Source organism: Stegodyphus dumicola, chromosome 8 (genome assembly GCF_044657685.1).
Source record: "Stegodyphus dumicola isolate Sdum_Otavi_A_Nest chromosome 8, ASM4465768v1".
Lineage (NCBI taxonomy): Eukaryota > Metazoa > Arthropoda > Arachnida > Araneae > Eresidae > Stegodyphus > Stegodyphus dumicola.
This window is the reverse complement of record NC_140775.1, coordinates 91,857,711-91,880,462: the sequence shown is the minus strand read 5'-3', so window position 1 is coordinate 91,880,462 and position 22,752 is coordinate 91,857,711. Positions and strand designations below refer to the sequence as shown.

Sequence of the window (22,752 nt, the reverse complement as noted above, 5' to 3'; positions counted from 1 at the left end):
AAAATTAGATACTCCAGCTGAACTCCAGATGTGTAGTGTCTGCAGGAATTATAATTTATATAATTGGTGTGTACTTGCAATGTAACACTTTTAAATTAAAACAACTCCTCAGCCTCTTGTTTTTCTTTAAGTGCATATCTCCAGACAATAGCAATTGAAATAAATATTAAAATATTAGTCTCAATATATTCTTTGTGTTTATCTCCAACAGTGCATATCAGTAAACAGGAATTGAATGAACTTGTGGAGAAGCTGCCAAAACCTTTTGTTATTGATGATTTTAATGCTCACAGCCAGTATTTATTCGCCTGGAATACAGATATAAAATGTGATCAGTAAATCACCAGGTCTGTTGTCTTAACAAGAACATGTATTTTTACTAACCAACATGATCTTCTATCAGCATATCAAAGTAGCTTCCGAAATGAAAGTTCAACTTCAGATAATATTGCGACTTAAGAAACAATATATAGTATGAAATGCTTATGTGAAAAAGGAACCATTTAGTATCCTCTTATTAAAGAACACTAAGATACGAGATGCATGGTGATCTCTATGATTGTTGATTGTGAATTATGCAGACATTTGTCTCTCTGTGCAGAACATTTTAATAGAAAAACATTTCCAAAATGTAGACCGATGGCTCTTTGTAGGCAAATGAATTTATTCAAGAAGAGGTTGTGTCCCAAGAGTGTGAGCCTTTTAAATTTGAAAATTAACTCTGTTCTTAAATAACTTCCTCATATATTGATCTTCAAATCAGTTATCGAGGTTCAAACATATGTTGCATTCAAAGACAATTGCAGATGTGTTTAAACACTATTTCTAAAAAGGATTCAAGTTCTTCATTGATGAATTATCATCCAGGTTTTCTTGGATTCAGGGTATAGCCTTATCCAAGTACTAGCATTAAGAAATACGAATGAAAAGTCATAAAATAAGCAGTTTGGCAAATCAAACGATAAGGGGCAAAAGTTTGAAGGTTGGAAGTGTTCATTATTGATGACTGTGAAAACTCGTAGAAAAATATACTTTGGTGAGAGTACCAGGAGCTGAGTGCTGTGCTGGCAGTATGAGCAGTCTCAATGCTGAATGAGAGGTTAGGAATCTTAAGGATTCAAGTTCTTGAACTAGGACATGAGTTCTCCCGGGGAATTTCATAATAAAGCACATTAAAAGATAATAATTTTTTTTTTTTTTTTTTTTTTTTTAAGTTTGAGAAAGGGGAGAGGGGGATGATCAACAGTGATGAAATGGGTGCATGGGGTTACTAAAGTTTTGAGAACCAGTGAATTAGGAAGATTATGTATGCCACCAATCTCTTGGAGACTACTTTGGAAACATTCAGAAGGTCATGAATAACAAAATACTAGATGTGTTTTTATTATCTATTGTGTGTACATGTAACCTTAAGCTTGGCTCATCTTTTGCACCTTAGATTACCATCACCATTACTTAATAAATTTCAGGCTATATTCAAAAGTGATGAAAAAAATGTGCCCCCTTACATCAAAAAATTCTGAAAAGGATAAGTTTCATTGTTTTCAATTTTCAGTACAAATAAGAAATTTCTTATTCCTCTGGCTAATCAGAAATGTAAGACTGAAATAAAACTAGCTTACAGTTTTTTCTGGCATGTACACTGCACAAAAAAAAGGGGGTTAGTCCTATATCTTTTATTCCACTGGGCCTATTGACGAAATTCGACTTCCTTTTTCATGTCTCGTAAGTGTGGCTTAGGATATATGTTAGATTTTTATCTAGCAGCATTTTAACATATGTATTTTGACACAAAATTGGACTTTTTCTGAAATCACATGCCCTTTTTTTTTCCATATTTTGATTCTATGACTCAAATTGTGCCTAAATATTAAGTTCTGTAAAATTGGGTGCGAAATTTTTTAGAAATTCAAAAATTTATCTTGCCGTTCTTTTTTTTTTAGTTTGTGCCAAGAATAATTTACTTGCTGAATTTCTTAATTTATAGCAACCTAATTTTCCTTTCCTGTTTTGCATTGCAGACGGGCCGGAAAAAAAGTCATCTTTCATACTTTGAAATAATTTTAACAAAGTGCGTAAACCACATTTGTCATTATTATCGCTCAGATACCAAATTTTAAAATGCACCAATATGTAATTTTGAATATCTTAATGTATATCTTAGAAAATTTTCATTAAAAAAAACTTTATTTTTTCTAGGTGTGTGCCTAGAAATACATTTATTTTAAGAGGATGTTAAAAATTTGATAGGTTATAATACAAAAATTTATAAAAAATATTTAAAAATACAAATATTTAAAATAAATAATAAGTGACGAATTATATTTAGATTAAGCCTAAATTTTGAATTCTGGATGAAGGAATCAAGTAAATTTAATTTAAAAAAAAGAGATATTAATAAATATATATCCAATTCAATTTACAGCTAAAACATACTAATTCAATTTACAGCTTGAGGAGCTAAAACTTTGAGAGCTAATTTTTTAAAAACCAGTTATGTGATTTTTACGAAACTTGGCAGTTTGGCACAATTTGAGTCGTAGAATCGAAATATGGAAAAAAAAAATTGGCATGTCATTTCAGAAAAAGTCTGATAAAATACCTATGTTGAAATAATGCTATATATAAATCTAATAAATATTTTAAGTCACACTTTCTAGATAAGAAAAACTCAAGTTTGAATTTCGTCAATCGGCCCAGTAGAACAGGAGATATCGAACTGTCCCCCCCTCTTTTTTTCGCAGTTACATTAATCCTTCCTGAGCAGAATGCACACATATACATATTCTTTTATTTAGCAACATGATAAGGAATGTTGATTTCATTAGTTTCCTTTTACTAGCTGCCATTTTTTCTGTGGGGTACACATTTTTAAAAACTTGTATAATCCGTGGTTAAAAAAATCCAAATTTAGTCTGTTTGCTAAAAACTAGAACTTATTCCCATACCTGGTGGCTGTATTAGTTTAACAGAATGTTAAGTTATCTTTTCAGCCAGTTTTAATTGAGCCAATTTTGGTTCCAGGAAGCAGATTTTTTAATTTGCCATCAACTTAGATATTGAATTTACTGTATTTTTCTGAATAAAAACATTCAGATTCTGTTAAAAAAAGTGCTATCCCTTTTTAAGAACTTTGTGAAATTTGCATGCATCTAAAAATTTTCACCCGTTGTGAAGTTTTTTTTATAAGAATATTCACAATAGGCCAACTTCTGAAAACTCCACCAAAAATTTAATGGGCCTAAATGTGATTGAATGTATATTTTTTTAATATGAAGTAACTTTCTTTTTATGAAAATATTTTATGTGCCAGGCGCACATTTAGCTAATGTTCGTACTGATGTTGTGTCATGTTTGTTATGTAAATTCTCTGTGCACCTTACCAGTCAGAGCATCAGGATTGCAATCTGAAATAAATGACAGAGAAATAAAAATTCACTGGTGCATTACAAGCTGACAAGTGATTTTGAAGTATTTCAAGCAGATGAGGACAGATTATAGTATAAATAGACATAGCATATGAGGCAAAAGCTAAGAAAAATAAACAGCTATGTAAGTATTATAATATGAACTGTAATTTAGACTCCTCTTGTATATTTTAATCTATTGCATCTAATATAATGTAGTTAAAAGATGTCATAGTCTGTGGAACTGTGTAAAAATATTCTGAAGTGTTGTGTTGATACATATGTTTACTATTTTAGGTGTTTGATTGACAACAAATGGTTTAAGCAGTGGAAAAAGTATGTTGGTTATGACAGCTGGGAGACTTCAAATATTGGTGACAGAGCCACACATCCTGGTCCTATTGATAATTCTCCTCTTCTGAGAGGTATATTAAAAAAATAATCTGTTTTGAGTTTTGATTTAAATTAGTAATTGAAAAGTAAATTGTTTCCCTCAAAAGTTCTAAAATTCCTGTATGTTTAATTTTTTGGGGGGGGGGAGTAACATGTATTGCAGCATACACTCTTACTGCAGCACTCATGACATTCTTAGAAGTGCTGACAAACTGTATTTCTTACGAATCTCTCATAGACTGACCATCTCATTATATATATACTTATATATTTTTATAAGTGATATACATTTATAAAAATAACTATTATAAGTGTCTTACATGTGTCATGTTTTTAATGTAAGCATTTTGAACCAATATTTTATGAAATATTGTATAGGTATGTGTTATTTGAATGTAATATATTTCAGAAATTCTGAGTGAAAATATTTTTAATCACTTCTCAAATATGAATTAGTTAATGTAAATACTTTTAGGGAGCCAAAAATCTTAGAATTTATATCTGTTTTCATTTTTAGAAATTGTTGCAGATAAATTGCAATAGCCTTACTTTTCTTTAAAATGGAAGGCTTGCTTTGTAATTCCCTTTTTCCTGTCACTTTAATATATTCGCTATAGAAAAGGCTGTCTGAGTTTGCTAAATGTATTGGCGCAGTTGCCATTTAATGCCGGTTTGTTTAATTTTATGGAAGTTTTTGCTTATAAAATATCACTTTATGAGACTGATGTATTGTTATTTCTTCAAATTATGCCATGAATAATTAGTATGCAAGTTTATGTCAACATTCTCAGAACTGCTTATTACTAAATACTTAATAAAAATCTTTCATATATATTCAGTGTTTACATATTTTAAAACTTTTGAGGGCCGCTAAATTAATGATTGAAATGTAAGATTTTATTTATTTATTTATTTATTTATTTTTTTAAAAGTCCAAAGGTGCAGTTTGACCAGGACTATTAATTTTGTTTTGGCATTTTGCATTGATTCACTGTAAACAGCAAATCACTTTTTAAACTCTTGCCAGCAAATATTTCTGCCCTGTATTATATTTAAAGAAATTAAATAATGAAGAATCTGCATAAATGTATGTATGTTTCTCGCATTCTGGTAAAACAACAGTACCTTGAAATTTTGAATAACATAAAAACATTTTTATCTCCAGCGCATGACTGTGCATCGGAAATTCTAAAGACGTGCTCTTTTAAAATTACTTTGTGATATTGCTGTTGAATTGAATTTTATGGTTTAAGTACAAAAAATGTGATATTTAATAAATAAAGGTAACACACAAAACATTTTAAAAAAAGCCCTTTGAGCGTAATATAAAATCTGATTTTTTTATTTTTATTTTTTTTTTATTTATTTATTTATTTTTTTTTTTAATGATCAGTTTGATAACCTTTTTCTGGAAAGTTTGCATCGTGATTTCTGTGATAGAAGGGCTTTTTGTAAGATTCCCATTGCTATTGATTTCCATTCCTGTTCCATAACTTTCCAGGGCTTATCAGTTGTGGGTCTGCATTTAGGAAGAGTTCTGTTAGAGGCACAGTAGTCCATAGATTAAATGTCTAAGGACTTTGCAGAAACAGGCTGAAAAGGCACATATGCAGTACCTATATCAGTCTTCATCTTCTCAAGGAAATGCTGTGGTATTTTTTAAAGTATGACTTGTTATGTTGTCTTAATGAAGTTTCACTCTTTGAAAGTCATTAACTCCCCATTGTAAGGAAGTCCTGCAATGATCATAAACCCATAACTGAAACTTTCTTCGTATTGATGGAACCAGGTTTGTACATTTTTTCATTGTTTTTGATAAGACTTTTTTGTTGCAGTCATTTAGGTAAATCCATGCTTCATCTAGGGTCACAGTGTATTTCCATTTATGTCATCTGCTAAATAGTTTTCATATAGAATTTTACAATCTGTTCTATGTTGAGCGACATGCCTTGACAAAAGCTGGTGAATATTATGTTTTAAGTTTTTTAAGTTGTAAAAACCTGGTTTCTTATTTTATTTCTTTTTACAAATGTATTTAAAAACTTTGCAATTAATTTTTTGCATGTAGATTTCCTTGTATTACCATCGATTAAACTTTAGAAACGATATGTCCAAAAATATACAAAACAGTAGTAATCTAACCTATGTAAAAAAAATAAATAAGAATTTGATCTAAAAAATATGTTAGTTCTTAAAATCTAGCACAAGAGCAACAAAAATTTTGAGATGTATATTGACTTGTGTAGTAGCTAAGTATAAAATGTGCTAAGAAATTAATTTGGATAAACTGTAAATTTTTAAATTGAGAAAACTGAATAAAATTAATTAGAAAAAATTTCTATTATAGCAAAATATGTAGTAAAAAAAGTGAATAATTTGGAAAAGGGAAAAAAAAAAAAGAAATCAATTTACCTTATATATATACTGGATTAGAAATCCTGTGTATGTATATATATATAAAGACAAAAAATAGTGAATAATTTTGAACCAGTCTGTTTAAAGGCCTTAAAAGAAAATAAATTTAAAATTAGTACTGTTTTGAAATTTGTAATTAAAAATTTTTTTATGTAATTTCATTTTATTCCTTTTCCGTTTTTATGTATTTCTGTTTTCAGAACTTTTGATTTAAAACAACTCAATTTTATTTACAAAAACATATTCTTTTAATATGCATTTCAAAGTAGTACTAATTTTAAATTTATTTCATTTGAAGTCATTGAATGAGTTGGTTCAAAATTATTCACCCTTTTTGTTTTTAATTAATTAATTGTTCAGCAGCGTTTTGTGCAGAAATATTTTTAAGATTTTTTTTCTTTAAAACTTTATATGATAATATATTGTTACGTGTTTTTTCTGACGCCAGTTGTCACATTATTTTTTTCTTTCACATTCGTACAGGGTTTGTAGATTTGGAGTGAATAACGACGATACTGGATGAAGTATCAAAACACACTTTATTGGCCGGTATTAATCAGGACAGCTCCAAAATCTCGTTTACAGTCATCGAACTGTAAACAAGCTTTTGTAAACACGCTGACACGATCAGCAACATAGCTTTCAGATTATCAAGCTATCACGGTGGAGACAGCTTCACTGCAAAGCACCAGAATACAGCTTTCAACTCTGTTTGGTCGTTCTTGGAACTCCACGTACTCTCGAGACTCTCCACGCTACAACTTGCGATGCACTCGATGACACACAGAGCACGGCTCCCAACTCTTCGGTTTAGTCGTTCCCGGAGCTCAACACTATCTCAATGATACACTAAGAGAGATGCACTCGTTGCCCAGCTGTCAACTGGATTGACTCGTTAGATGAGACACCAACTATCTCGCACTCTATGCGAGGCACATACACTCTATCAGCTTGCTAGGCGCACACACTCGATACAAACTAACTCTCCGCGTACCAGCAGGGTATATATAGCTTTTGGCTGGTGTTTGAGAACATTCTGGGATAAACCGATAAGAATTCGTTCCAAGAGGTTTGAGGTACGCGCGAGTAACGCGTGCCTACAAAAGTATAGATAACCTTACCTAGAAAAATAGCAATCTCAATTGAGATAGGCATTTAACATTAAGAATGAGGTTAAATAAGGAGAAGTAATATAGATGCATAATAATGACTTAAGGAAGTGTACAGTCCCAACCCAGATCAAAGTTGCATATCACGTGGAAGGCACAAGACAAGTTGTTTCACAAACTGAAGTCGTTACCCAGAACTGCCGGGGAAAATTCTTCTCTTCCGGTCAGCCCGCAGGGTTGTCAAGCAGGTTTACTGTTTCGCCAATTGGTGCTTTCTCCAGAGTTTTTAAGTCTGTATCGCCTGTTTGTCGCTGCCGCTACAGGTTTTCCTTTCGTCCATGGCATATTGCCAATTTTGTCGCCAAATGTGGCAACCCTAAAACTGCTTTGCGGGAAAGCCATCTTACAGCGCTTGGACATTTCATAACAATATATGTAGTAGTATTCTTACCAAAAGAGGGTATCCCTTTAGACTCTCCAATTATGTTCCCATTTCTTATAATTATAAAGGACCTTAAACCGAATGTCTTTGAAAATACGGTAGACTTGTGATTAACAGGGGCTGATGTTGGGTATATTATCCATAGTTAATGCAAAATCATTGTTAATCTGAATGCAGCTAAAAATACAAGAAAGATAATTACCTGTATTTTAAAGCATTTTTTTTTTTTTTTTTTCTGGAACATGTATTAGTTTATTTGGATAAATTAAATCAGTATTTGAAACAAAAGAACCTGCTATAAATGGAAGTATAACATCATTAAAATAAAGAACGTAAGATGTAAATGCATTGAGGAAGAGTATGTATATAAGAATTTGAACAGTAGCATTGAATTCAAGCTTGCCTAAAATAGTCAATTAGAAATTTTAAGGGCAGATTTTCTTTTCCCTCTCTTTAAAAAAAAAATCTAGAATTTTACCTTATAAGGCATCATTTTATTCAGTAGACCACTTTCTTGCATTTCCAAGTAATCCAGAAAGCATTTGACATTAATTTGGTTAAAGTGCAGTTCACTTCTTATCAGCTATCATATTAAAAATTCAACTTTTGTTGTGCAGTTAGAAGCCATGATTTTGTTTTTAAAAATTTGTTTATGTTTGTAAAATTGAAAATAATAAACCATTTTTTTCAAAACTTCATATTTTTATCTTCAAGTTATTTATATGAAATTATTTATTATATGGTTATGTTGTGTATTATAGAGAAAAATGTGAATGGTCAATAAAGAAAACCTTTCTTTTTAAAGGTGATATTGGGGGGGGGGGGTATTGGGAATTCTTGATCTCTGTGCCAAGTTTTATTTTTTATCTCTTAAAAAATGCAAAAAAAGTTTCAGAGAATGGTAAACTTACATTGAGAGTGTTTAATTGGTTTTATTGTTCCTTCCCCCAAGGTTGTTCATAGTACTTGCTGAGCGTACTGTGATGGTTTTGGCTGTGGGGGGGATCAAGTGCACAAACTCTATTCCTATTGCCTGAAAGGGCAGCCTTTGTTGTCACAGAGGTAGCGATTTTGGCCATCCAAGTGGGTAGCAGATGGCTAGTCTTCATTTGACTTCATTCTAGCAAGGTTTGTGAAGAAGCTGCTTCCCATGTCTCCTGCCTAACGAGGGTTAACATTTAACGGAAAAGGCTCATGTAATTATATTCTTTTCTGGGGTTGGGTACAAATCTTAGTTATTAGGCATCTAGATTAAAATAAATTTAGTAATTTCATTGTGTGGTTATTACATTTCCTACTCACAAGAAAGAAATGTTAATAATAATTGCAGATATAACTATCGCAATAATGTTTGATTAATAATGCCTTTCAAAATACAATAAGGTTTACTGTAAAATACATAAAAATAAAGTGTTTTAGTGTATTAAAGAGTTCATGCATTACACTCTTAATGTTATTTGTGGTTTTATATCTTAGTTTTTCGCTTCTTCTTTTTCAGATGATGGTAGTGGAGAAATAAAGGATCACCTTATTGATGAGCTGGATTATGTTCTGTTACCTGAAGAAGCTTGGAATTTATTAGTGAAATGGTATGGTTTAACTGAAGGTCAACAGCCTATTGCCCGTAAGGTTGTTGAGTATGGAATGTTCGTGAAGCATTGTAAGGTATTATTCTGTGTAATTCTGTAAAAGAAATTCCTTTTGTATTTTTATATATTATTATGTGCAGTTTTACTATAAAAAATTTTGGTACTTCCGCGTTATCTGCTATATGATCCCACAAAGTAACCATTCAGTAGTGACTAATTTTTTCGTCAGACTAACTCATGTAGGATAGTAGATAAATAAAAGCTAGCCAGATCTGTCATTTTATATGCATTTTATCACTCTAACATAGATTATGATAAACATGCTTATGGTATACGTCACTTCATGGAATGTTCATTCCTACACTGTCTGGTACTAGCAAATGGGGTACTCATCTGTTGTCAGGGCCAGATTCAGAAATGTAAGTATGCATGTATGTGTTCCTGTATGCATGTATATTTTGGTGGTATATATGTATGTCTATGTATACACACACTATACTTACATGTATACACAAGTGTATAAATTACACACTTTTCTGAATTTGGTCTTGATAACGGAAGAGCACCAGTAAAAGCCATATTTCTTTAAAAAATGCAGTACTTTCTAGCAAGCAAACTCTACTTTCATTATGATTCATTACAAGAAAAATAAATTCCACAAACTAACCACAAGCAGAAACCGCAAACATAACACTTTAATTCCAAAAACACACTGTGGCAAAGACTTTATTATTCCATTATAAATTCCTTGATGCTGGTGTAGTGCACATGCAACAATTAGTGGGTTGGCAGATAAAATATGTTTTCATAAAATTTTGGATTTACTTGGTGAAATAGTGCTTTGTTCTTTGATTCTTGTTGTGGTTGGATGTATAGTGCTGTAGTGCCAAAGATTTTTTTAAAATTATTATTTTGTTATCTTGTATCGAATATAATTTAAAAGTGTTCTACTTTCCTAATTACAGGTAGAAGTCTATTTACTTGAATTCAAACTTTGTTCAAACAGTGATCTGGATCATATTGTAACAAGAAAGTTTAGTAAATCTGATACAATAGGTATGAGACTTTTAATTTAAAAAAATTCATTTTTGTTAAAATTTTGTAAGGTTGCATTTCATTATTATGGTAATTAATGTATTGGTGAAATAAATAATATACACTCACTTCCAAAAGTAAAGCATGAAGATGTAAACTGCAAAAAAATCAACAAATACTGCTTTGATTGACACAAAATTCGGCAGGAAAATAATATATATATTTATGCATAAAACAAAATCAATAATTATATACAGAAATGAAAACAATATTAAATTTTTGCAAGTTATCAGATAATGACATACTGGAGACTTAAACAGAATTATTTAGAAAGTGAAAATAAATAGCATAAAATGGGGGGGAAAAAAGGACATTAATAGGGTATGTGATCCTCCCTCATCTGCATACAAAGTTTACACCTTGTGACCATGCTTTCAATTAAGGTGGTCAACCACCGCAGAATTAAGCAATCGCCATTCTTCTTGTAGTGCAGTTTCCAGCTCAATAAGAGTGGCAGGAGGTGGAAAACGTGAAGATACAGCACAGCCAAGAGCATCTCCAAGATTTTCAATGGGATTAAGGTTGGGCGAATATGCTGGCTACGACATACGCGCAGTCCCTTCATTTTCCAGGTAGTCATTGACGATGTCAGCTCTATGGGGACGCATGTTATCGTCCATTAAAACAAAAGTAGGGGCAACTGCTGCAGTGTACAATCTCACAATGGCTTCTACGACTTCATCTTGATATCGGACAGCCGTCAAAGAACCCTGTTTAAAGATGTTCAGGTCGGTGCGGAATCCTAATGAAATCTCTGCCCACACCGTAATGCTTCCGCCTTAGAATGCGTGATGTTTTGGGACTGATTGTGTGTTCGTTGTTCACGCCATATCCTTATACACTTGTCATCTGGCTCCAGAGCAAATCTTGACTCGTCAATAAACATGACATTGCCCCAGTCATTCCATTTGACATGTTCCCGGCACCACTGTAATCGTGCCCCTCTTGATTGGACAGATAGAGGAACACGAACTTGAGGTACCCGGGCATACAGTCCACTCATATGTAATCTTCGACGTACAGTAGCTGCACATATCGCCTTGCCAATAAATGCTGTAACCATAGATGTCACGTGTGGAGGTTGCTCTGTAATTCCGCTTGGCTACAATAGAAATATATCGATCTTCCACAGGGGTTGTAACTCTTGGGCGACCGGCTACGGGCCTTTAAACAACTGTCTGTGTGGTTTGGAATTGTTTCCATAAACGTGAAATTGCAGAATTATAAATGCCGAAGAAAAGAACAGTGATGCATGATGTTTTGAGACTGATTGCATGTTCGTTGTTCACGTCATATCCTTATATGCTTGTCATCTGGCTCCAGAGCAAATCTTGACTCGTCAGTAAACATGATATTGCCCCAGTCAGACACATTCCAATTGACATGTTCCCGACACAACCGTAATCGTGCTCCTCTTGATTGGACGTATAGAGGAACACAAACTCGATTTACCTGGGCATACAGTCCACTCGTATGTAATCTTCGCCATAGAGTAGCTGCAGATATCGCCTTACCAGTGGATGCTGTAACCATCTATGTCACACGTGTGGAGGTCGCTCTGCAATTCCGCTTGGTTACAATAGCAATATATTAATCTTCCAGGGGGTTGTAACTCTTGGGCTACGGGCCTTCGGACAACTGTCTGTGTGGTTTGGAATTGTTTCCATAAACGTGAAATTACAGAATGATGAACGCTGAAGCATCTGTGATCGACTGTCCTGCTTGAATGCGCCCCACAACACGCCAGCGCTCAGAATCTTACATTAGTCTTCTGGAAGTCATAAACACATATGTCTTGAAAGCAAATTGTTTGAAAGTTTTAAACACCTTCTCTCAGCACTTACAATCAATCAACTTCTGTAACCCTTCATAAAGCTGGCTTCTTATAAGCAGGGTTCGTAGCGGTCCTTATAAGTGCTTATAAGTCCTTATATTTGAAAATAAAATATAAAGGCCCTTATAGGTGCTTATTTTTTCTTTAAAGCCCTTATGTTTTAGTTTTTAGTGCTCTTTTTTTTTTTTTTTTTATGAACGCGCAATTTTCCCCTGTACCAAAGCTGAAACTAAATAAACAACTTTTCTTCCTAATATGGAATGTCAGATGGTGAGTCATACTTCCAGAAATAGCTTTTCCCCCCTTTCTCTGCATTAACATAAGCTTTGGTGTGCGTGGAGAGTACAGACAGGTGCCCGTCGTTCTATTGGGCAAAGAATTGTGAAAGCGGTAGAAAATTCCGGTACATTTGGCATTCTTTTCCTCCCACCCAAATACTACACACATTTGAATTTCTATCAAGATCTTAATAATTTGTATTCTCGTTCCACTTGGTCAGTTCATATTCGTGTTTATTATGATCGTTATGCTTATATCATGAGCATATGTATGAATGTTTATAATAACATAGTTGCAGTAACTGCTGAAGTATAGTAAGCTTCCAAAAATGGTTGTGTTTTAACACAGATTAGTTTTCTAAGGAATTATTTTCGGAATGGCTTAAATAAAGGGAAAATAATCAAATAGTCAAAATAATGTAATTTTTTTGGCCAATACATTATACAGTACGAAGGTTGGGAGGTTCTCCCCTTTTTCCGCAAAATCTCGAATATTGAAACTTAGAGTTCGCTACAAAACAAGAAACTGACTTTTTTTTTTTTGTGTTACTTTCCAATCTGGATTGAATAGGACTAAAAGTTCTGCAGTCTACCAACCCAAGCGAAGAATGATTCTATTCCGGAAATTTAACGCAGTCTAATGAAAAAAACCCCATATTTGTAAGTCTCTTTCTTTTCCTTTATTAGTTCTTTATTCTCCCAATACCGGCAGCTGTTGATTCCGACTGCGTAATATCACGTAGGGAAGAATTACGGCGCACATATTGCGCAATAACGTTTACGATATTTTGCAGAGATAATTAATTTTGATGTTCAGTCCGAGATTTGTGTATAAACACTTAAAAGAGTTTTATTGTACTTGCTAAGCAGAATATTTTTCAGTTCTGCTGGTTTGTTTTTATATGATGCACATATCAAAATGTCAAGAACATTTATTTAGTGGAAAAATCTAAAGAACGGCTACAGTCTACTCCCCCCCCCTCCACTCCTCTTTTTCAAGTTTCGCCCGACTGTCCAAATATTCGCCAATTTCCAAGTTTGCGAGTTAAGCTTTTACTGTTAAAGGATGACTGCATGAAGCAAATTTCTGTCTTCGGATTTCAGAAATGTTCCTCTTTCTTTACTTAAATTACTCTGCTTGTAATATCTGTTAAGAGAAAACTGATAGACAATGAAAATTTAGAAAATGTTCAGAATTTAGATTTAAATTATTTAAATATCAATATGAGTGGAAAAATAAATTTTATTTATTATTAGATTCCAAGCGAATATAATAAATATGCCTTATTATTTATTTTCTCTATTTTGAACTGAAATTTCATCATTAAATATTGTAATATAGTTTAGTTCTGCATAGTTTTTTCCCTCTCATTGTAAACTAGTTCTGTAAATTTAACTGTTATTTAAAATTTAAAAAAAAAAAAAAAAAAAAAGTAATTATTTTTCATGGTTGAGGTAATGAATGTTCTCTTTTAATAAATACTGCATATCTCATATTTTAAATTACAAGTCTAATTTTTAAGGTCCCACCCGCGGCTGAGTGGTAAAGTCGCTGAACACTGGTAGTTCGGTCCGAGGTTCGAATCCCTCGAACGAGCTAGCTGCATGGGTGTTTTCATGGTTTTCCGCACGTGTAACGTGTATACGAGCCAGTTTTCCTTAGAAAGTCCTCCATGAAGGCATCCCTCCCCTTAGGCAAATAGCCCTCAAGGCTTTGCCGTAATTAAATAACCTAACATAATTTTTAAGGTTATGTAGTTGTGTATAATGTAATTAGATAGGTGCTTATTTTTTTCCTTAAAATATGCTTGAAAAGTGCTTATAGGTGCTTATTTTTTTAACTAAAATGTGGCTATGAACCCTGTATAAGGCTGCCTTTTTTTGCATATTTCTTGACGTGAAAGCGCGATTAGCTGTTACATATTTGCATACTTCCATCTACCCCTGCAGCGAATTGCATCCTCTTCAATTCTAATTGGCTTCCGCAAATTAGCATTTTCCTCTCCGTGCTTAACTTTTGGAAGTGAGTATAAATATATTTAAATTTGTTAGTTGAATAAATTCTGCATTTTAATGATGCCACTTAAACTCAGAAAATTTAATTGCTGAAGCCTTTCAAAAATTCACTGTGATTAAAGATGCATGTTAAAAAATTATAAAACAGGAAACTGAGCTTGTTTTGCAAAGAAAATAGGCTAATATTTGGATGTTTATTGATATGAAGTCACATTCCGTATTTTTTATACTTTGTTTTCTGGGGGGAAACAGAAAATTGTCTGAAAAATAGGATTTCATTCTCAAAAGTATTTAAGGCCATTGATGAACATAAGTCCTTTAAGTTCTTAAGTTTTTAAAACAGTTATTGAAACAAAGCTTTCATTAGTTATTCTAGTTCCTTATTGCAACAAAAAAAGGGCAGAGGGGAGAATATGTCACATGATTTAATGTTTAAGATATGAGTTTGTTGCTAAGAAAAAATAACACACCTTTAAAATATTCTTCCAATTTTCATGAAACTTTGCGTGTAGGTATTCCTGAATTGAATATGCAAATAATTAAAAACTCATTGTTGGGCTACCTAAAAGTGCTAATTTTCTAGTGTTTAAATTTGATTTTAAATGGGAGCACTACACCGTGAATGCTCACTATTTTGCAGTTATGAAATTAATATACTTTGCTCAAAAGTATCTTGTTAAATATTCATAAGTTTTATTGAAGGGAGGAAAAAATTCAAATTCTTCAAATATATGATGCACACATGCTAAAACCTTATATATTTACTGCAATAAAAAAACTGATAATTAAAAGATTATTTATCCGATTTTAATACCAGAATATAAAATATGCCAGTGCCCGTACTGTGGTACCTTGCCAATAGATGGCAGCACCAGGCCTCACCTTCTCTTTTCTATGGGGATGATAAATAGTACTATTCTGTTATCAGGACCAGTTTCATAAATGTATGTATGCATGTGAATACGTGTGTATATACACACATATGTACACTGCGGGGGAAAAAATGAAACAGTTCTGTATCTCCCGTTCTACTGGGCCAATTGATGAAATTCAAAATTGTGTTCTTCATGTCTCAAAAGTTTGATATATATTAGATTTATTTATAGCTCTATTCTTAATATAGTTATTTTAACACGAAATTGGACTTTTTCTGAAATAACATGGCAAATTTTACTTCCTTGTACGAAGTAAAAAGGAAGTATTGTAATCGACAAAAGCTTCAGGCAGCATATTTCAACCAAAATACCCATTTTGATCAATATTGAATGCAATTTAATGATGTTTTTGCATGACATCTGTACGTAAGGACAAAATAAAATACTCTTTTCCTTCAAAAAATTATAAAACTGCTTTAAAATTAATTCTGATGAGAATTTTTCGTGGCGTCTGTACGAATGTATGTACGTACGTATCTTGCATAACTCAAAAACGAGTAGCCTCAGAACGTTGAAATTTTGTATACAGGACTGTTATAACATGTAGATGTGCACCTCGTATTTTGGTTGCAATCGGCCACACCAAACGTATATAAATATATTTATATGTATATCCACTCTGTTACCCGGCTCAGTGATCAGTTTCTTTACTCTATGTTTGTAAATTATACATTTTTTGCTTTAAAAATGGTTGAATTATGTTTTTATCTTCCGGTTAAGGATTTTATACCTTTAGTAAATCTGTGTGCAATATTTTTAGAATTATCAGCAATTTTAAAGTTGTTTAATTGCCGCTAAGCCTGTTTTTAATGGTGGCCATTGATGTTTACATTTGAAACAGGAGACTAGTGGATTTGTTGCCAATCTAGAGAAACTTAGCTTTGCAACAACAAAGATAACACATTCATTTATTATTGCCAATTAAATCATGCTTAATTCTTTCTGGCATTTTTTCGAGGAAATAAGTGTTTAAGATTTACTTCGTAATTTTTAATATAGATATTTTGAGTTTTTATGTATTTTTGCCTTCTCGCGAATTGAGAACTGAATTAATTAAATAAGAAATACTCAAGTGTCTGTGAAAAAATGTTTTTTTTTTTTTTTTTTTTTTTTTTTTTTTTTTTTTTGTTTTGTGTGCTTAATTTCTTTTATACATCATTCTAGCTTTATTATAGTATTTGAATAGAACATGTGGCAACGATTAGATAATTCTATTCTTTAAATGATATAAATTTTGTGCATTATGAGTTATAATATGAACGAAATATATACGTTAACTGTTATATAATTATTGGATTATATAACAGTTAACTTAGTTTCCATTATATAATTATTATATAAGTTAACTGTAATATAATTATTAATACTATTAAGTGAATCTAGCGCCAGACTGTCGCTATGGTAAACAAATACTAGAGTGAATTTTAAAGAATGCATTTATTCTATTGTGGTTTATGCGCTGTCAGCAAAGTAGATTTAATTCAATCTAATAAGTTTAATAGAAAATGCAAGAAAAATTGCGTATAATTTAATATTCCAATACAAGGAAGTCATGTGGTGTACACGTCAGAATTTTTTTTCCATATTTTAATTCTACGACTCAAATTATGCCCAAATATGAAATGTTATAAAATTTGGTGCGAAATTTACAGAAAAATTCACAAATTAATATGCCGCTTTTTTCCAGTTTGCGCTAAGAATAGTTTATTTGGCGAACTACTTAATTTATGGCAACCTATTTTTCTTTCCCGTGAGAGGAAAAAAATAAACATTTTCTTTCTTTCAAATAATGTTCTTTATATTATATTTTTATGTTATTTTTTTTTTTCTTTTTCGAATTTTATTTTAATTTTTTAAGTTGCATTGTTTCTTTCGAATAACTGCTTTAAAATTTTCTATTTACCCATTCGAATTGCGTAGTTTAAATATAAGGTGCATCGTTTATTTTTTCAAATAATTTCTTTATAAATTTTTCTTTATCAGTTATTATTTTAAGTAATTTTTAGACTTTTATTTAAATTTTTTGTGTTGCATTGTCTCTTCAAATTTTCTATTTATTCATTCGAACTGCGCGTTTTAAATATATTTATTAATATTCATTATCCAGGATTTGATTTTATTTATTTGAATTGCGTTTCTTTCGGAAGAATACTTTGTGTCCCAGTATACGATGCATCTGAAAACTGAATATATAAAAAGAGAAAATACAGTAAAGCACAGTCAACACGCCTTTCAATGTTCCGTTCAGAAATGATATATAAATGATGTATAACCAACATTTTTACTTAGGTTGACTTGCATATATTGCTTTAAAAAGCTTTAACATTCTGCTCATTGCTTTACATAATTTTATGATCCTACATTTAGTTTCTTAAAATGTTATTCGTACTTTAGCCACATATTTATTTTTGAAATCGCAAGAATCTAATATCATAAGATTAAAAAATTTTTAATTAAAACAAAATTCTAAATTTTATGCAAAAATTTATTTTTTTACTTCTTAATGGCTTGCTGTTTTTCTTCAGGCATTCTGCAAGTATATTAAAAAGCATGTAACGTTATGAAACATCTTCATATTTCTGACATTCATTTTAAGTAAAGTTATTTCCTACCATTTCATAAAGACCCAAAAACGGCCGAGCGGTAAAGGCGCTCGACACTGGTTGTTCGCTTCGGGGTTCGAATCCCGGCGAATGGGCTGGTTGCATGGGCATTTACGTGGTTTTTCTCGTAACGTGTATGCCAGCTGGTTTCCCTTAAAAAGTTCTTCACAAAGGTATCCTTTCTTTTAGGACAAATAGCCCTGCTTTGCCGTAACTTAATAATTCAATTCAATCCATTTCATTAGTATTTGGTCAGAGCCTTTATCAGTCTTTAGAGGAAAAGCATTTTTAAGGCATGAAATGAATGGAAAGAATGGTTTCGTCAAGAGGCAAAACATCCTTAGTGGGCATCCACATACATCTTTGAATAAATTCTTGAATATTCAAATAATTCGTTTAAGAAATCATGGGATTCTCCGTTTAGATGATATGATGTTCAATAATGTAATTTGATAATTGTTCAATAATGTAATTTAAATTTATACAAACATACAGTCGAAAAGCAGTCACTCTTCACTTTAATCTGCAATGATATCGTTTTTGTCTTTTCCGTTAGCACAAGCTCAGTTGATGGCATTTGCTGGTTTACACGTCCAAATGTTTTCTCTTTGAACACCCAAATTCCTTGAAGCATTCCCAAAGTATATTCGAAATCATCCAACTTTTCGAAACACCTTGGTCACTCTGACAACCAAATTCCCCTTCAAATTTTTGCCTACTTTTCTCTCTAATTTTCTTCTTTCCTTCTACATTTATTTTTAATGCTCACCACAAGAAAATTAAGATTTTTCGACTGTTACACTTCTATAAATTTTGGATTCTTGTCAATTTTTTTAAAATATCAATTACATCAACTGCATTTCAGTTGAAGACAGCTTTTCATCTTCTAGGCATTTTAACTAGTCTTAAAGTTTAAAGCAAAGTCCAATTTTTTGTTAATTGACAAAGAAATAAAACAGTCCAGCAATGTTTATTCTGTACCACTGAGTAACCCGATTATTATATTGGCTACAAACAATCTAAATCATATTAAAAATAAAATTATCTGAGAAAAATTAATAAGTGTGCATTTCTAAAACGACCCCGGCATTGTGCAACAACTGCTAATGCAATGCTTCCCTTGATGCTACTGATACCGCGTAACTAAGCGAGTAAGACTGCTAAAAACGTGTAAGGCTCCATCTGGTTTGAATGCTGGCGAATGAGGCTAGCTTCATCTGACATGTCATGCCATACCTCATGTGTATGGTTAATACGAGCCAATCTTCATTAAGAAATTTATACAATCTATAACACGAAAGAAAATTAGCTACTTAAAACATTCTTTCGACGAGGAGTAATGTAAAAATTTATGCTTATATATATAATTTTTAAAGCTGGGGCATGACCCAAACTATCAACGTCCTGTTTGCTTAGAAACATTCTGAAAATAAACAGCAAACAAACTTTCTCAGTTTTAGGCAATTTAATTTAAGTTAAAGCAAAGTAGCAGACGATTACAGGGCAAAGGTAAAAATTTACTCTTACATTTTTAAAAAAAGAAGAAAGAAATTTAAAAATTAAAAATTTGAATAATATCTGTAATTTAATAATTTGAATAATATCATCTGTAATCTGTGGCTCCATTAACAGAAAAGTACTACATTATGATTAACACATAGGAATGTAATTGATTATTTTAGCATGGTAATTTAAACTTTCTGTGTAATTTTTTCTCTGTTTTCAAGTTGTTATTTTATTGCTGATATGCTTGTGTAGGACAGTTAATGTAAGATGGTTTTTAATTGCTGTAAAAGCGCTCCATTAACAGAAAAGTACTACATTATGATTAAAACATAGGAATGTAATTAATTATTTTAGCATGGTAATTTAAACTTTCTGTGTAATTTTTTCTCTGTTTTCAAGTTGTTATTTTATTGCTGATATGCTTGTGTAGGACAGTTAATGTAAGATGGTTTTTAATTGCTGTAAAAGCGCTCCATTAACAGAAAAGTACTACATTATGATTAAAACATAGGAATGTAATTAATTATTTTAGCATGGTAATTTAAACTTTCTGTGTAATTTTTTCTCTGTTTTCAAGTTGTTATTTTATTGCTGATATGCTTGTGTAGGACAGTTAATGTAAGATGGTTTTTAATTGCTGTAAAAGCGCTCCATTAACAGAAAAGTACTACATTATGATTAAAACATAGGAATGTAATTGATTATTTTAGCATGGTAATTTAAACTTTCTGTGTAATTTTTTCTCTGTTTTCAAGTTATTTTATTGCTGATATGCTTGTGTAGGACAGTTAATGTAAGATGGTTTTTAATTGCTGTAAAAGCATTTTTCTGTATTGGTTGGTCTAGAATGAAATACAAGTAATCAGATTTATTAAATTAAGACTATATGGAACAGAATGCGATCATATAATACTATTGGTATATAATCTAACATATTTTATAGAAATAATATCCATGTTTTCCTATTTCCATGTGCATTGAACTAAGGTCCTTTATTTTAACTATAGAATTTATTGAAAAAGAAATGAGAAGTTTATTTAACATACCAGATGAAAAGGAAACACGCCTTTGGAATCGTTATAGCAGTAATACATATGAGCATTTGAGTAACAAAGACAGTACAGTCCAGGATGCTGGTCTGTATCAGGGACAGGTAAGTAAGACTCATGAGCATATTTTGATATCTATTCCATGTAAGTATATGAATATGTTTGGGTTGAGGACTTTTTTTTAAATGTAATTGTAGCTCTGTTTTTAGAATAAGTCAAAATGCATACCTGCATGAATTATTGAAATACCTGAAATTTTTACATGAAAATTGAATTCAGTTTGCCTCGTATTTTCTTTTTAAATTTTGTATTTAAGAGGACTTTGTAATGTGTTGAGTAATGTGGGGTGCTCAAAAGCTGAAATTATTACTTGCTTTACAACCTGTAAGACAAATTTTATTTTTCAGATTAATTCTGTGCTGCTATGTCACATACTTTAAAAGGTTATTTTAACTGTGAAATTTGATGGAGGGATAATGGATTTGTTGGATTAATTTTCATTGTTTGGTACTTAAATAAGATTAGATATCTAAGTAGTGAATGCTTTGAGAATGTTTTCTCAAATCTACTGCTTCTTAATTCTGCTTTCTTAACCCTTTGACGCGCACGATAATATTTTTATAATTTTAACAAAAACTGTAGAAATTGAATATTATGATCATAGAGACAAATAATGTGTGAATTTTAAAAAAAAAAATTTACTCTTGTCCATTGTTCTGTGAGTGGTGGTCGCACTGTGAAACCACTGCGTGTCTAGGACTTTGCAACTTACTGAGGTAGTAGGGGAAAAAACATACCTTTCTCCGTGCGGTGTTTCCAATCAATGATGAAATTTACAAATTTTAAAAAAAAGTGTGTAAGAATTGCATTATATATAATTTTTTTACATTATTTTACAAAGTAAATCTTTAGAAAGAATATAGCAGGGAAAATATAAGTACTTACATAATAAGGACGTTTGGCTAAATGGATTAAAAAAAAACTCAAAAAATAATTATAAAAAAAAAGAAGACTCTTGTGTTTTTACAGTGCCTCTATGCTCTAGTGGGGCAGTGGTCGCACCCTGAAACCACAAAGCAAATGCCATACATATTGAGTTTTTTTTTTTTTTTTTTTTTTTTTTTTTTTAATATATGCAGTTTAATTATTCCAATTTTTATTGTTCATGATAGAAATCATGATGTGGGATGAATAACTTTTGAAATTTAAAGTTTTTTATATTAATAAAAAGAAGTTATTTTGTCTCATTGAAAACAAATTTTAAAAGGCATCCCAATTTAAAGTACTAAGACCTAAAACATGTATAATTCTGCAGTCATTTTGTGTTATTTAGAATTAAAAGATCAGTAATCAATCGATTTTCACTCAAAAATTTCAGAAAGAAAAGGAGAAAAAAATTCTAAAATTTGTGGTTTCAGGGCACGAACACCGTGTGTCAAAGGGTTAAATCGTCTGTTCACATTTAGAAAATTATGCATATATTCAAATTGTCACTTCTACATCGCTATAAGAAATACTTTAAAATGTTTGGCTAAAACTGAATCTTAATTATATGTTACCTTCATTTAAAAATTGCTAATTCTGCTTTAAATTTTTCCTATCTTGTTCTGTCGGCCATATTGAAAAAGCTTTAAATTTCTTCAAAATTTCGGAAACACCAAAGGATACAGTCCACCACTTAGTTACTCCAGGGTTGCCACGCTACCTGGAAAACCGGAAAAAGTCAGGGAATTCGAAAATTGACCAAAAAAGTCTGGTAATTTAAATATTTTAGTCAAAATCTTAAGTCGGGGAATGTCGTTTGGCGAATCCCCAAAAAGCGAGTTTTGCGCCAATGTTGGAAGTGATGCCTTTGTTAGCGAATTATGTATCGGATGAGCGTCATTCTGGCAGCTGGCATAGAGCCAATTTTTGCAGCTCCAATCAGATCCAATTGGATCTAAAAGGATCCATCCTCCAAAACTTTTTAGAAAGGCAAAGCAAGTTTCCGGCAAGTTTGGTTTCCAGTAACCTCGAGAATCCTAAGACTCACATGTGCAGGTTATGTTAGACTAAAGAAAATACCTTCCTATTCTCGTATA

At 31.7% G+C, this 22,752-nt stretch overlaps 1 protein-coding gene across 1 annotated transcript in view; it reads left to right on the top strand.

Moving 5' to 3' along the window:
- The window catches only part of LOC118194231 (ubiquitin carboxyl-terminal hydrolase 15-like), a 103,456-nt gene that overhangs the window by 11,283 nt on the left and 69,421 nt on the right, over positions 1-22,752 (top strand). The window contains exons 2-5 of the mRNA XM_085822124.1: positions 3,705-3,832; positions 9,265-9,431; positions 10,321-10,411; positions 20,630-20,775. Of these exons, the coding sequence (XP_085678250.1) occupies positions 3,705-3,832; positions 9,265-9,431; positions 10,321-10,411; positions 20,630-20,775 (532 nt within the window). The remainder of the gene's footprint in view (positions 1-3,704; positions 3,833-9,264; positions 9,432-10,320; positions 10,412-20,629; positions 20,776-22,752) is intronic.